Source organism: Cucurbita pepo, chromosome LG03 (assembly GCF_002806865.2).
Source record: "Cucurbita pepo subsp. pepo cultivar mu-cu-16 chromosome LG03, ASM280686v2, whole genome shotgun sequence".
NCBI classification, from domain to species: Eukaryota; Viridiplantae; Streptophyta; class Magnoliopsida; order Cucurbitales; family Cucurbitaceae; genus Cucurbita; species Cucurbita pepo.
This window is the reverse complement of record NC_036640.1, coordinates 3925103-3938772: the sequence shown is the minus strand read 5'-3', so window position 1 is coordinate 3938772 and position 13670 is coordinate 3925103. Positions and strand designations below refer to the sequence as shown.

The window sequence follows — 13670 nt, the reverse complement described above, 5'->3', positions numbered from 1 at the left end:
CTAAAATTAGTTGGGAATGTTGAGTTTGCAAGAGGCGAGTTCGTCGGGTCTCTACCTTTCTTTTAACACCTCTATGTGACATCCTATAGGTAAAACAACTCGTATATCATAATAAAGTTCAAAAGAAAAAAAATAATCGACATTTTATCAGCTAATTTCAGCCAAACTTAACTCTTCGACAAAAAATAATAATAATAATAATAATAATAATCATATATATATATATATATATATATATATATATATAGTAATAATAATAAATAATAATAATAATAATAAAGTGTTCTACTGTTAAGAAGTATATTTATTTATTTATTTGCTAAATAAGTCTTCTCTACTCCTCCCATTCTTAATAGAAAAATTATCAAAGAGGAGCAAAATTAATAGAAAAATTATAGTTCCTAGCAATGAAGTACTGAAAAATGAGCAAATATAGATAATTTAGATCAATTAAATCCAAAGAATTAGGATGAAAATAGGTTTTTTTTATTTTTTATTTCTTTTAATTACGGAGGGCTCGAACAGACGAACAGAGGGAAACTGAGAATTGATATAAAAACCCGATTCTTGAATTCCATACGGAGATCGGATTTGCAGAGTGATTCGCTTTCAGTCTCAGTGCCATTCATCCACTCTCTGGCATTCCAGAAATCTGGTCCTCGATGAGATCTCTCAAAGCTCCCTTCTCCAACAATGGTACCAGCGCCAGAAGGCTTACGCTTCTTCATCTTGTTTGCGCTGCTGCTCTCTTCTCTTTTCTTGTTTTTGTCATTCAATCCTCCTTCTTTGCAGGTTTCTCGTCCCACAGTTCCTTATGTCTCCCTTTACCATTCATCTCCTTCATCATTTCCTTCATGCTTTTCTCTTTTCTTCCTCAAATTCTCAGGTTATCAGCAGCCTATTGCAGATCTTAACAGGGAGGAGGTTCGGATTCTATCGGATTTCCAGTCCAGCGTTCAGCAATGCGTGGTTTGTATTTTTCTTAGCTTTACCTTAATTGCGTTCATACTCTGTTCCCTTTTTCGATTAAACATTTGCTGGAGGAGGGGAAAAGGCTCAGCCTATGTGATAATTTGAAATGTATTTGATTTCCTTTGATTAGTTCTGATTTCTAGATGAAGTGGATTTATTCATCTCAATGATATGGATTACGATGTTGTTTGTTGCATGTCCAATGCATCCTAATATTTCTAGGAGTTTAAAGAGAGCAGTATTTTCTAACCACTTTTTGGAGCATAGTTATTTGTGCCGTCTGATCTCCACTTCTAGTTATTTGAAGCCGCACATTTGAGATTTTCAATAACCTTGGGTATCAACCCAGTCATGACAAAGCTCACGGCCTACTGTTTCTACATATCCTGAAAATGTCTATTGTCTATTAGAAGACTGCATCTTAGTTGTTTTAATATTTTAAACCTATGCATGCATTGTGTATGTGGATTAGTTTCTGCAGGTTCATTAGCCTTTTGAACTTCTACTGATCATGAAATTGGGTACAGACAAAGAGGGGGCTTGGACTCACTGCACATATTATTGACCACTGCAAGTTGGTTCTCAAGTTCCCAGAAGGCACAAATAGTACATGGGTCTCTCTCTCTCTCACATCTGTGTGTATGTGTGCACGTTGTTCTTCTTTGTTGCTGATTTTTTAATGCTCTGTATTGGCAGTATAATGAGCAATTCAAGATTTATGAGCCTTTGGAGTATCCGTATGATGTGTGTGAGGCAATATTATTGTGGGAACAGGTTGGTAGTAGCCATCTTTAATTTGTGCATTCTCTTAAAGAGCATACATACCCATTCTAATGAATGTTGAGCAATACAGTATCGCAACATGACTACTGTCTTGACGAGAGAGTATTTGGATGCACGGCCTGATGGGTGGTTTGATTATGCTGCAAAGAGAATCGCCCAATTGTAGGGTTACTCTCCTTCAAGTTAATTTCATCTGGTAGATTTATTTGATCTAGAGACTGCAATTGTTTTTGGTGTAGTGAAATCTATTTACCTTTGTGTAGGGGAGCAGATAAATGTTACAATAGAACTCTTTGTGAGGAACACCTAAATTTGATCCTACCATCAAAACCTCCTTTTCACCCCAAGCAGTTTAAAACCTGTGCAGTTGTGGGAAACTCCGGAGATCTTCTAAAGACTGAGTTTGGTGAAGAAATTGATAGTCATGATGCTGTTATACGTGATAATGAGGCACCTGTAAATGAAGTAAGCAAGCTGTACTAGCCAATTCTTTCGATTACTTACTCAAGAATCTTTTCCGTCGTTTATTGATTTATTAAACGCCTTATTCAGGTTAGTTAGAGTCTTTTACTCAGTAGTTTGTCCTGTAAATAGTAATTTAATAACTCTTGCTGTTGTCATTTTTTCCTTGTGCATTTGTTTTGTCTCAAGTATCTAATTTCCTTTTAGATATAAAGTGTTCTTGAATGCCTACAAATAAATTCAGTATCAATGGTTGTTTCCCTTTCCATTTTCCCAAGTTATCCCCAGCTGATTTATGTCTCATAGAAACCATACTCATCAAGAGATCATTGAAAAAACCAAAATGTCCTTGTTAAAAAAAGATTGAGTTGTGAACTCGTAGATTAGAAGAAGATCTCTGCAGCATGCAATTTTGGACTTTTGCCATCTTCATTCAAATTGTGGAAAATGGATAGTATCAGGAACTTCAATAGGGAGACTTTCTGATGCTGAAAGTTGAATCTGAATCCTTGTGGTCTGTAACACCTAGGGAACTCTGGTTTATTGTCTTTGAACATTAAATTTAATGCTTCACATTTTGTGATGTTTTGTGACATTGATTTATTACATCAAGTACTCCAGAAGATATTTAGACCCTCATGTTGACCCATATGATCCCCTGTAGAAATATGCCAAATATGTTGGCCTGAAGAGGGATTTTCGTCTTGTTGTAAGAGGTGCTGCTGGCAATATGATTGCAATTCTAAATGGGTCTGGTAAGGTGTCTTATTTCTGTTGTTAAATATTAACTGGACTCTGTTTAAGATGTCAGGTCTGAGAATTTCTTTCTTTCTTCAGATGATGAAGTACTTGTTATAAAGAGCGTGATTCACAGAGATTTTAATGCAATGATTAAGGTAAAAGCTACTTCATATTCTCATGTGGCAAATTTTCTTATTACTGTACAGTAGCGCTGAAAGGCGAGGAAATTTAAAAATGGTATGAGGCTAGGAGATGATCTAGTTTGGAACTGTAACAATTTGTCTGAAAGGGAAAGGCTTGGAATTGGCGATTGTTTCCCTTTCTGTATGCTTTGGAAACTTATTACCTTTTGTAAAAGATTTGTATGTTTTAATTTGCAGCTTATTCCCAATCCAGTTTATCTCTTCCAAGGTATTGTTCTACGTAGAGGTGCCAAGGGAACTGGAATGAAATCTATTGAATTAGCTCTTTCTATGTGTGATATTGTTGACATATATGGTTTCACTGTTGACCCTGGCTACACTGAATGGTAAGTGTAACTTGCTGTAGCACTCAGTTAAATTGGCCTTAAGTCATTTTTTTAGCTTATTTGCGCGTTAAAGGAGTAAGAAACTTGGTTGTTTGGAACTTTTATGGCTTCATTGATTACCACACGCATCAAATGCGACTCCGTTGTCACCAACTTCTGTTTATCTTTTATCTCACCGTCATCGTCGCTTACTTGCAGCTGGTCTCTTGTGTTTTCTCTGTTCCAGGACAAGGTACTTCTCCACACCCAGGAAAGGCCATAATCCACTTCAAGGAAGGGCATACTACCAGCTATTAGAGTGTCTTGGTGTAAGTTTTTGCCCCCCCCNCCCCCCCCCCCCCCCCCCCAAAAAAAAGGCGTAATCCATGCCTTGATACTCATATGGCTTAGGACTTTTCAGGTTATAAGGATACACTCTCCCATGAGATCTAAGAGGAAGCAAGATTGGTCTGATGTTCCAGATCGAAAAACGATTAGGAGGGCTCACACTGCAGCCTTGAGCTTGAAGAAGAGTCAATCAGGTCAAGCGGGTGATTTGGGACAGTTTGGCAGCTGTAAAGTGTGGGGCAATGTAGACCCTGGGACCGAAGGTCCTATCTCAGGATCCCCCGATATGAGCGATACAAGGAAACACTCCGGTTATAGTAAGTGGGAACTTACACCCTTCAACAGTTTGAGAAAAGAAGCACAAGATCATTATAAGCAGATGGAAGGGGTCTCCCTGTACAAAATGGACGGCAATAAGCTGGATGATCTTGTTTGTGTGAGACATTCTTTCGATTCTAGCGCATAACAACGTTCTCGACGATATCCTATGCACCAATACCTTCTTTCCAATTAGAATTCACCCATTCAACATGTCTGAACTGGCTCTCCTTGCTAATTGTATTATGGTACACACCGTGGCTAGGCACAAGCAATAGAGGCATCACTGAAACCCCATTCCTTTCCGAGAGAGGGCGGTCGAGACATCGTGTGCCATTGACAAAAGATGATTTATCCTACTACTTGGGTCTCCATGCCTGGACTTCAGAGGTCTGTGGATTGACAAAATTAGGTTGTGATACAATGTTTAGTAGGATGTTAGCAAGTACGAAAATTGAATCACTTTATTCTTTGGCTTTGTTCCTATGTAGGTTGTAAAGCTTGTATTTTATCCTCTCAAACAAAAGTGTATCATTAGTTGTTTTCGCCATTATTTGTAAACACTCTCAAGGTAAAAACGTCCATTTTCTTTTTCTTTACGAGGACTTATATCTTAATCAATTAAACTATATCCAGACTAGCTTCTACTCGTTCAAATCTCAAACCCACCACCTTCACTTCCATTTAAATAGTTGCCTAAGACACTTGGGTGGTTTAGTGCACTTTTTCTCTTGTAGTTGATTTTGGATGAAAATCGTTAATATTTTGGAACCGTTTTTAAGAGTATTTCAAAAGTACTCGTGACTATTCAAAAGTTTTATTAATATCCGTGATTTTTTTAAAAACTCCAAAAACATATTTACACTTTTTTTTTTTTTTTTTATAAACTTTGAAAACACCTCTAAACTTTTTTTTAAAAAAGTTTAAGATACCCTTACTACTAGTTTAAGATATCGTTACTACGAGTACTACTTTTAAAACATAATCAAGAAAACATATTCAAGAACTTTTAAAAGTACATTAAAAAATATACTTTTAAAACATACATTAAAAAATTTAGAGATAGTCTATGAGATATGGATAAAGTATAGATAGACGATACTTTTAAAACATACATTAAAAAATTTAGAGATAGTCTATGAGATATGGATAAAGTATAGATAGACGATTTTAAGGTAACTTTTAATAGTAACATTAATAAATGTAGAGATAATTTATGAGTATGAATAAAGTATGGATAGATGATTTTAAGATACTAATGCTACTTTTAAAATTTTACCGGTATAGTTTTGAATATATGTATATATATATTTTTATTATTATTTTTTTTTTTAATTGAAAGATAGTAATGAGTAATTTAAATATACTATAAAATTATTTTTAAAATAATTAATGGTTTAAAATTATTTTTAAAATAAAATACTAAACACTTTTCATAAGTATTTTTTAGATTTTAGATTTTTTTTTAAGTTTTAAAATAAACTTTTATATTTTTTAAAATTAGCATTCATAAAAGCGACGCCGAAGAGAAAAGCTCAGAAGAATTTAGCCCACACAAATGGGTGAATATCGGTATGATCTGCAGCCGATAACAGTTCTTGGCTCATCAATCGGAACTACAAATTTCATCTCTTTAATGGCTCATCCATGGTGAACTGAATCCTTCTCTCTTGATTCAGAATCTCAAGTCTCCATTATTCCGGCACTCATTCCCCTTGGATTACGATTTTCTAAGAAAATCCGATTCAGAAATGTCCAAATGCTGCGATTGCAGAGCCTCTCCTGTCTCTCTAGCTTCAGGTTTGGGAATGTTTAATTTCGCAATTTCTTGATTGCTTCTTTGTATCCTGTGGAGTACTAGGAATTTGTTCTTCTTCTTCCTCCTCCTCCTCCTCCTTGCAGAATGTGTACTGAATCTGGATTCTTGAACTAGCTGTATAATGGTTCCATGTCTTTCATCTACGCATGACGTTTTTGCGACCACGAATTTACTCCTGAGCTCAAGAGGTAACATCGGAGCGAAGAAGGCTCTCTTCTTACTTCAGAACTGCAAGAACTTCAAACACCTCAGGCAAATCCATGCCAAGATCATTCGTAGTGCCATTTCTAACGATCAATTACTTACTAGGAAACTGATTCATCTCTACTCTTCCCATGGAAGAATAGCGTATGCGATTTTTCTATTTCATCAAATTCAGAATCCTTGCACGTTTACTTGGAATCTGATAATCAGAGCCAACACTATCAACGGCCTCTCTGAACAAGCCCTAATGTTGTACAAGAACATGGTATGTCAAGGAATTGCAGCCGATAAGTTTACATTTCCATTTGTCATCAAAGCTTGTACGACTTCCTTTGCCATTGACATTGGAAGAGTGATTCATGCGTCTTTAATCAAATACGGATTTTCAGGGGATACATTTGTGCAGAACAATCTGATTGATTTTTACTTCAAGTGTGGACATAAACGTTGTGCACTGAAGGTGTTCGAGAAAATGCGTGTTTGCAATGTGGTGTCATGGACGACCATGATATCAGGGCTGGTCTCTTGTGGTGATGTACAGGCAGCGAGAAGGATTTTCGATGAGATGCCATGTAAAAACGTTGTTTCATGGACAGCAATGATCAATGGATATATTAGGAATCAAAATCCTGAAGAAGCTCTTGAACTATTCAAGAGAATGCAGGCTGAGAACATTTGCCCAAATGAGTATACGATGGTGAGCTTGATCAAAGCATGTACTGAAATGGGAATCCTAAGTCTTGGTCGAGGGATTCATGACTATGCCATCAACAATGGTTTCGAAATCGGTGTTTATCTCGGGACAGCTCTGATTGACATGTACAGCAAATGTGGTAGTATAAAGGACGCAATAGAAGTTTTCAAGACGATGCCCGGAAAAAGCTTGCCGACATGGAACTCGATGATCACTAGCTTAGGGGTACATGGATTGGGGCAGGAAGCTCTCAATCTTTTCAGTGAGATGGAAAGGGTAAATGTGAAGCCTGATGCAATCACTTTCGTGGGCGTTTTATGTGCTTGTGTACATATGAAGAATGTAGAGGCAGGCTGTGCTTACTTCAAACGAATGGCACAACATTATGGTATTGCACCAATTCCTGAGCATTACAAGTGCATGGCTGAGCTATATGCTCGGGACGAAGCCTTCGAATCAACAAAAGCGATGTCGATGGAACCCGATTCGGGTTCCTTGGCTTTACTCGGGGTGATCGAGAACGCCGATGGTACTGATAAGGAGTAGAGAAATATGCAAATGCAGGAGGGAGGTCGCAAGCTTGGCCAGCGGCAGCCAGCCCTTCTCTTTGTTTTGATGCCAGAGCTAAGCAGGTGCGCATCTTGTGTTGAATATTTTGAGCTTACTACTTGCTTTTGACTGTCATTTCAATATGTATACCCTGTTGATTTTTATGAATTTCAAATTGTTTATAGCAAAATCAGTGTAATTGCCTGGAATTCCCTCGTCTACCATTTTCTCTTCAGTTTGAAGGTCTTTACATAGTTAAAAGTTTGGCTGATTTGTGTCTAGTTCTTGAGTAAAGCTCCTTTGGTGGAAACATTAGTAACCTCTTAAGGACCTCTCTTTGGTTAAAACCGGAACTCCCCATTGTGCCCGATATACGAAGTTTAGATTCGAAAACCAACTCGACCAACTCATCCTACTTATTAACTCGTCCCGTTTCTCTCTCCTACATCAATTCTCGAGCTTCTCAACTCACTCGTTTCTTTTTATCAATCTTCTCGCTTCCTTTATTTCCTTCTCTTTCTTTCTTATTGCTCTTTTACCTCCAAAAATAGTTCTGAAATGTAAGTTTGATATATTTTAAAAACAAAGAACAAAGTTAAAAGGTTTTTTTTTTTTTTTTTTTTTTTTTTTTTTNTTTATCAAAAAATAAAATAAAATAATAAACCGACCAAATTTTACCAAAGTAGTTAATAGCGACCACCCAAACTGCAGCTAAACTCCTGAAATAAGCACAACGTTTGTTTCCATCAACCCTCTTTACAATTAGAGCAACAAACCATGTGTTAGGCCTAGCCCAAAAGTATTTCGGCCCAGGTTGAAAATAAGTTCATTATTGGGCCTAGCTCAAAAGTATTTTTGGCCCAGGTTGAAAATAAGTTCGTTGTTGGGCCTAGCCCAAAAGTGTTTCGGCCCAGGTTGAAAATAAGTTCATTATTGGGCCTAGCTCAAAAGTATTTTTGGCCCAGGTTGAAAATAAGTTCATTGTTGGGCCTAGCTCAAAAGTATTTTTGGCCCAGGTTGAAAATAAGTTCATTATTGGGCCTAGCTCAAAAGTATTCCGGCCCATGTTTATCAAACCGTAGCTCTACCTTATATTTTGTTTGAAAATAAGTTGTAAGGCTTCCATTTCAATCTCAGTGAATCATTATTTGTAAGACTCTGAGCTATGAAATGTTCATTTACTGATTTAGCTACTTATGATTAATCACGACACATCGTCTAATGAGTCATATTGCATAAGTAAACGACTATATATGTTGAATAATACTTTTACTATAGTAAATATATATAGAGGTCTATTGCCTTCTACGAGGGCCAGAACCTAGTTTTAGTAGGACCGACCTTCGATCCAATTCAAATTAACCTATTCCGTTAAGTTGTAATCGGTGGGACACCGCCAAATTTGGCAGTGTATGTAGAGAGCAAAAATATCTTAGGAAATTCAGAAAGGAAGGAAGAGGAAGCAAAGGAATCTTATCCAGAGGAACAGGCTCTAATGTATCTTACACTGTTCTGTATAATCAGGCACTAGCTGATTCTCTTAAATCTCAAGCTTACTAAACACCATCACTTCCATTTTCAATTCCCCTTCTTAATCTCGTATGGCTCTCTCTCTCAGGTCACTTGGAACACAAAGCAATCACCTCGGTCGCCTACAACATATAGGTGGTCGATTATAATTTTGCTTATCTTATAAGTCATTTTTTCTTATCAGCTTCTCTTTCGTAAATCACTCATATATCGATAGAGGTATTCATTTAATTCGTAGGATTGAGATTCTGTGGAGACCCGTCCCATATGGGGAATGAGAGAGAGAGTGGAGAGAGATTTCTATCTATTAGCTACACGAGGCCGAGATTGTTGTTATTTGGAGTGTATTTTCAAGCTCATAGTTAGGCCATATCATTTTCACCATTCTAAACCCTTAAATGTTAACCCATTTTCTAATAGATGTTCGGACTGAATTAGATTTTTTATTTATTTATTTGAGTTAGATTGAATTTTTCGAAAAATTAAAAATTTTGGTTCACAAATTTTTATAGTTCAACACAACCAACCACCCAATTCAATCCTACTCTACTTTTAAAATTTTTTAAAATATTTAACGGTCAATCATTCAGTCACCAGCTCAAAATTACGAGTTGACCCAAAAGAGTTTTTCGACCCGACTCAACCTATATACACTCCTAACTAACTCCTAACAAAATCGTATATACGTTTCTTCAAATTGAATTATGTTTAGGTTTCTCTCATACATCTAAAAAGCACAAAATTATTGGAGGAAGGCTGTTGAGTTCATCATGGAGATGTTAGAGCAGTGAAAAATTTTCAAATGGGAGAAAGATCAAGAAGGAAACTACGTTCAGAAGAAAATCATATTCCAAAAGAACTCAACCAAATGAGGTTGGTTGATCATGCAGTGTGTTCTAAAAGCAAAATAAAATATAGTAGCTGTGGATGATGGGAACGCACCCGCCTTCATGAATAAGACGGAGCTAACTGTGGTTGCATTTACAGAACTTGTAGAAGCATAAAAACATCACTGCAATGGCTGCATTTCAGAACAGCTTCACTTAAGCAACACCATGTAAACCAGCTGAATCCAACAGCACTGCTTTAATTTGCTCGGGTGAGATCTCCTCGCCTTCCTTGGATTGCTGAAACGAGTCAAAACAACAGTGAATCTTTCGGATATATAAATACGAACATGGAAGAATTCGAACCAAAACGACAGAAATGGCGTGTTCCATGAGCAGATATGCATATATATCAAACCATACCAGATTGAGGAATTCGATGGGGCGAGACGAAAAAAGGAAAAAGGAAAACAGATCGAACCTCGGCGCGAAACACGTCTAAAGCAAATCCATTGAAACAGCTTATCACAGCTTGTTGGATGTCCAAGCCAAGGTTGTCCAGAGCCTTCATGGTTGATAGCAAGAGACCTGGCTTGCGAGAACAAAACATGTGAATATTGACAGCTCTACCTTCTCTGGCTCGGACTTCAACCTGTTATATATGAACGATACCGATACCGATACCGATACCGATCACAATTTGAAGCAGAACTTCATAAGAAAATGCATACAAATCCGATAAATGTTCGAAAACGAAACCAAGTTCATAAGAATAGTTGCAGAAAATGAATGTAAATCATGGTTAAGTTTCATATTCATCGGTATCCTGTTGATCTGACTTCCTTAGACAGAAGTAAGATGAAAGGGATTCATCTCCTACAGTTGATCATATTTTCTGAAGCTGAAAGAGACTGACACTCACATGATACAGCTAGTTTAAGAAACTACAGACAGTACACCATTGAAAGTGTGTTTGGTAGGACTCTTCAGAGTAACCTTGTACAAGCCCATCACTAGCAAATATTGTCCTCTTTGGGCGTTCCCTTTCGAACTTCCCCTCACGGTTTTAAAACATGTCTTCTAGGGAGAGGTTTCCACACCCTTATAAAAGAATGTTTCGTTCCTCTCTCTCACCGATGTGGGATCTCACAACCCAATAAGCTTGTGCTGTTACAATGTCCCGTCCCACACAAGTATCAGATAGATCATTGGATCTCATTATTTGGGGGACGTCCTATTGATTCATTTGACTAAAATTACGCTTCAGACCTAACCCATTCGATCAAGGAGAATTTAGTTCATGCAATGATAGCTTCTACATTCAAGCAAGCTTAAAATTACTAAGCAATCATTTAAATCACTAATATAAGAAAGAACTGCAATGCCCTTAGCTCTTCCGAACCCAATTTATTAGCTCTAACTGCATATAGATATAAAGCACAAAAATACCACCAAAGCTATAAGAAGCAAAGGGGGAAATTCGATAGTTACCCTGGCAGGCTGAGCTTTGGGGCTTGACATGGAGCTTGGACACAGCTCTTCTTTGACACGACAGGGAAGATTCGGCAGCGTCGGTATCGGCAGCGTCGGCGTCAAAGGGTGAATGCTTGCAGGAGGCTGCAACGAAGAACCAGGAGGAGGAGGAGTCGACTCAAGTTCATTATGGAGTTCATTTATCTTTTGAAGAAGCTCCTTCAGGTAATCAATGGCATCTCCAAGGATTGAAGCTCTATCCATCTGTTACACTTAACAGTTACAAATTCGATGCAATTATGCCAGAAATCCAAATGATTCAGAGCCATAAAAAACTAAGAACATTTATTCTATCTTGAAATCGAGAGCAAGAGCCAGAATCCGTACCTTGCTGATTTTGGGTACGACGGACCTAAGCATGTAGAGTCTATCATTCAGCTTCTTTCTCCGCCGTCGCTCCGCCATGAGATTTTTCGCCGGCATCCCCTTCCTCTTCCCCTTCTGGTTTCCGTCAGTTACAGTGGTGTTGGCATTGGAATTGCTTCCGGAGTTTTTAGCATTAACATTGTCCTCTAGCTTATTATACTCATTGGCTTCATCGGAATCGTAATTCAAGCGAGAAATATCCAGGCTGTCGTCCTCAATGTCCTCGTCGCTGTTCTTCATCAGCCTCTCCATATTCGGCATCCACATTGAGCCGTCTCCAAATTTAGAACCCGAAACCTCCAAATTCTCTAGTTTATCAACTCCGGAAGAGCCAACTCGATGCGCCGCCCGCTTCTGGAACAGCGTCGGCTGTGTGCCGCCGACCTGAGGGAACGATTCAGGAGGTCTCAAAGCCTTTGACCTATTCTGAAACAGAGCATTCCCGCAACCATCGAAGCTCTCGAAGGCATCCGTCGGATTAAATCCAGCGCCGAATGCCGGAGGGTTATCAGCGACCGGAAACTCCGCGTTGTTTAAGCTTAGTTCCTGATTACCGATTTGAGGAAGAGAAGAAATGCCGTTGAATCCCATCATACCTGAGGAATTCGAAACTTGGTTCCCCTGGTAAGAACCAAGCAGGCCATTCTCACCGCCCAAATCGAAGCCGTTTTCAAAATTACTGCTACAAGCAACGTTAAAAAGAGAAGGGAAACAGGATTTCTGAGGAGGCAACATCGATTGGGAATGGGAAGGATCCATAGCAAAAGCCTGTGATGCAGAACAGGCAGAGGAAGAATCTATGGGGCGTAAGAGCAAGTTATCCGGCGGATTGGAGTTGAAAGGAAGGTCTCGAACATCGGGGTGCGAAGAGAGGGAATGAAAATCTTGGTTGGAAGGATTCAAAGGAGTAGTAGAGTTCATGTACCAGTCCGATTGGAGCATGGATTTGAAGGAGGAAGCGGAGCCAGCAACAGCGATGTCATCGTTGTTGTGGTTGTTGGTTCTATTCCAAGAAGCGCCGTCGTGATGGTCGCCGTCAAGCCAAAGGATTCCGGTGGATTTCGGTAGCATTTGGGCGGAGAGAGTTGCAGAGCAGAGGAGAGGAGAGAAAATGGTGAAGGAAGGGAAAAGGCTTTTGAGAGTGAGAGATGGAGAGACGAAATGAACACAAATATATACTAAAACTTTGAAGGTTACGTTTTAGCGCAAAAAGAGTAGACCGCCAATGTGTGGTTCTCTCTCTCTCCCAATTTTCCTCTTCACAATCAAAATTCAACACAAAATGGCAAACCATCCCGATCGACATCGCCGTGTCGAGCATTTCGGTCGATGTGAGCTCTCAGAGAAGATCATACTATTGTCCCGAAGTAACATATATCTGTTGAGCAACGCCCTTCCACTCGGCTTTGTTGGACCACTGAAGTCGACCTTCATCCCTGCTTGACAAGCTAAAGAGAAACTGATCTCAAAGCAGCTCAACTCGACCGTTCTTCAATCTATACACTAACTGAAATATCGAAGCACGTTGGACAAAACATCATGTCAGGATAAATATCTTTGTGAGACTCCATGTCGGGAACAAAACATTCCTTATATGGGTATGGAAACCTCTTTCTAGTTGATGCGTTTTAAAATCGTGAGGCTGACGGTGATACGTAACTGGTCAAAGCGGGACTTTAGATGTTACAAATTGTATAAGAGCCAAACAGAGCATTCTTATATGGGTGTGGAAACTTTTCCTTAGTAGACGAGTTTTAAAATTGTGAGACTAACGGTAATGGGTCAAAACAGACAATATCTTTCGAAGCTTACCACTCAGCTAACTGAGCTAGCTGATCGAATATCTCAACTAAGATATTATGTAACTTAATTTATGTATATGTTGATCTATTTACGTCTTTAATGAAAAAACTTAACATTATCTAGATTTGTTATTAATGCAATTCATATGGTTATTTGAAGAAGTGAAAATGAATTTTTTTATAATTGGATTAGATTTATTTTTTTTAATATATT

At 38.3% G+C, this 13670-nt stretch overlaps 3 protein-coding genes across 4 annotated transcripts; 2 read left to right on the top strand and 1 right to left on the bottom strand.

Moving 5' to 3' along the window:
* Positions 1-520: 520 nt before the first annotated feature.
* LOC111790423 (sialyltransferase-like protein 1) lies at positions 521-4731 on the top strand. The gene is made up of 11 exons (XM_023671309.1): positions 521-792; positions 887-969; positions 1500-1586; positions 1669-1746; positions 1826-1917; positions 2019-2220; positions 2882-2972; positions 3055-3113; positions 3339-3487; positions 3714-3795; positions 3888-4731. Exons 1-11 carry the CDS (start codon positions 663-665, stop codon positions 4278-4280), a joined length of 1446 nt encoding a protein of 481 aa, XP_023527077.1. The 5' UTR covers positions 521-662; the 3' UTR covers positions 4281-4731.
* A 941-nt stretch (positions 4732-5672) lies between these two features.
* On the top strand, positions 5673-7607 carry LOC111790424 (pentatricopeptide repeat-containing protein At3g26630, chloroplastic-like). 2 transcript variants are annotated; one of them, XM_023671310.1, is made up of 2 exons: positions 5673-5932; positions 6066-7607. In XM_023671310.1, the coding sequence occupies exons 1-2, from the start codon at positions 5892-5894 to the stop codon at positions 7393-7395; spliced, it is 1371 nt and encodes a 456-aa protein (XP_023527078.1). In that variant the 5' UTR covers positions 5673-5891; the 3' UTR covers positions 7396-7607. The 2 variants fall into 2 exon arrangements, with proteins under 2 accessions (XP_023527078.1, XP_023527079.1); XM_023671311.1 differs by having other exon boundaries at positions 6035-7607.
* Positions 7608-9740: 2133 nt separating this feature from the next.
* On the bottom strand, positions 9741-12838 carry LOC111790422 (transcription factor ICE1-like). Its single transcript, XM_023671308.1, has 4 exons — positions 11616-12838; positions 11247-11492; positions 10237-10407; positions 9741-10055 (listed from the first exon to the last, which is right to left on the bottom strand). The coding sequence occupies exons 1-4, from the start codon at positions 12723-12725 to the stop codon at positions 9972-9974; spliced, it is 1611 nt and encodes a 536-aa protein (XP_023527076.1). The 5' UTR covers positions 12726-12838; the 3' UTR covers positions 9741-9971.
* Between the last annotated feature and the right edge of the window lie 832 nt (positions 12839-13670).

Excerpts from the sequence above, each read along its gene's own strand:
- LOC111790423 (XM_023671309.1), top strand. The coding sequence starts at position 663 with ATGAGATCTCTCAAAGCTCCCTTCTCCAACAATGGTACCAGCGCCAGA. Across the intron at positions 970-1,499 it reads CCAGCGTTCAGCAATGCGTG|ACAAAGAGGGGGCTTGGACT; the intron begins GTTTGTATTTTT and ends AATTGGGTACAG. Across the intron at positions 2,973-3,054 it reads TGCAATTCTAAATGGGTCTG|ATGATGAAGTACTTGTTATA; the intron begins GTAAGGTGTCTT and ends TTCTTTCTTCAG.
- LOC111790424 (XM_023671310.1), top strand. The coding sequence starts at position 5,892 with ATGCTGCGATTGCAGAGCCTCTCCTGTCTCTCTAGCTTCAG. Across the intron at positions 5,933-6,065 it reads TCCTGTCTCTCTAGCTTCAG|CTGTATAATGGTTCCATGTC; the intron begins GTTTGGGAATGT and ends TTCTTGAACTAG.
- LOC111790422 (XM_023671308.1), bottom strand. The coding sequence starts at position 12,725 with ATGCTACCGAAATCCACCGGAATCCTTTGGCTTGACGGCGACCATCAC. Across the intron at positions 11,493-11,615 it reads TCGTACCCAAAATCAGCAAG|ATGGATAGAGCTTCAATCCT; the intron begins GTACGGATTCTG and ends TAAGTGTAACAG. Across the intron at positions 10,056-10,236 it reads TAGACGTGTTTCGCGCCGAG|CAATCCAAGGAAGGCGAGGA; the intron begins GTTCGATCTGTT and ends GACTCGTTTCAG.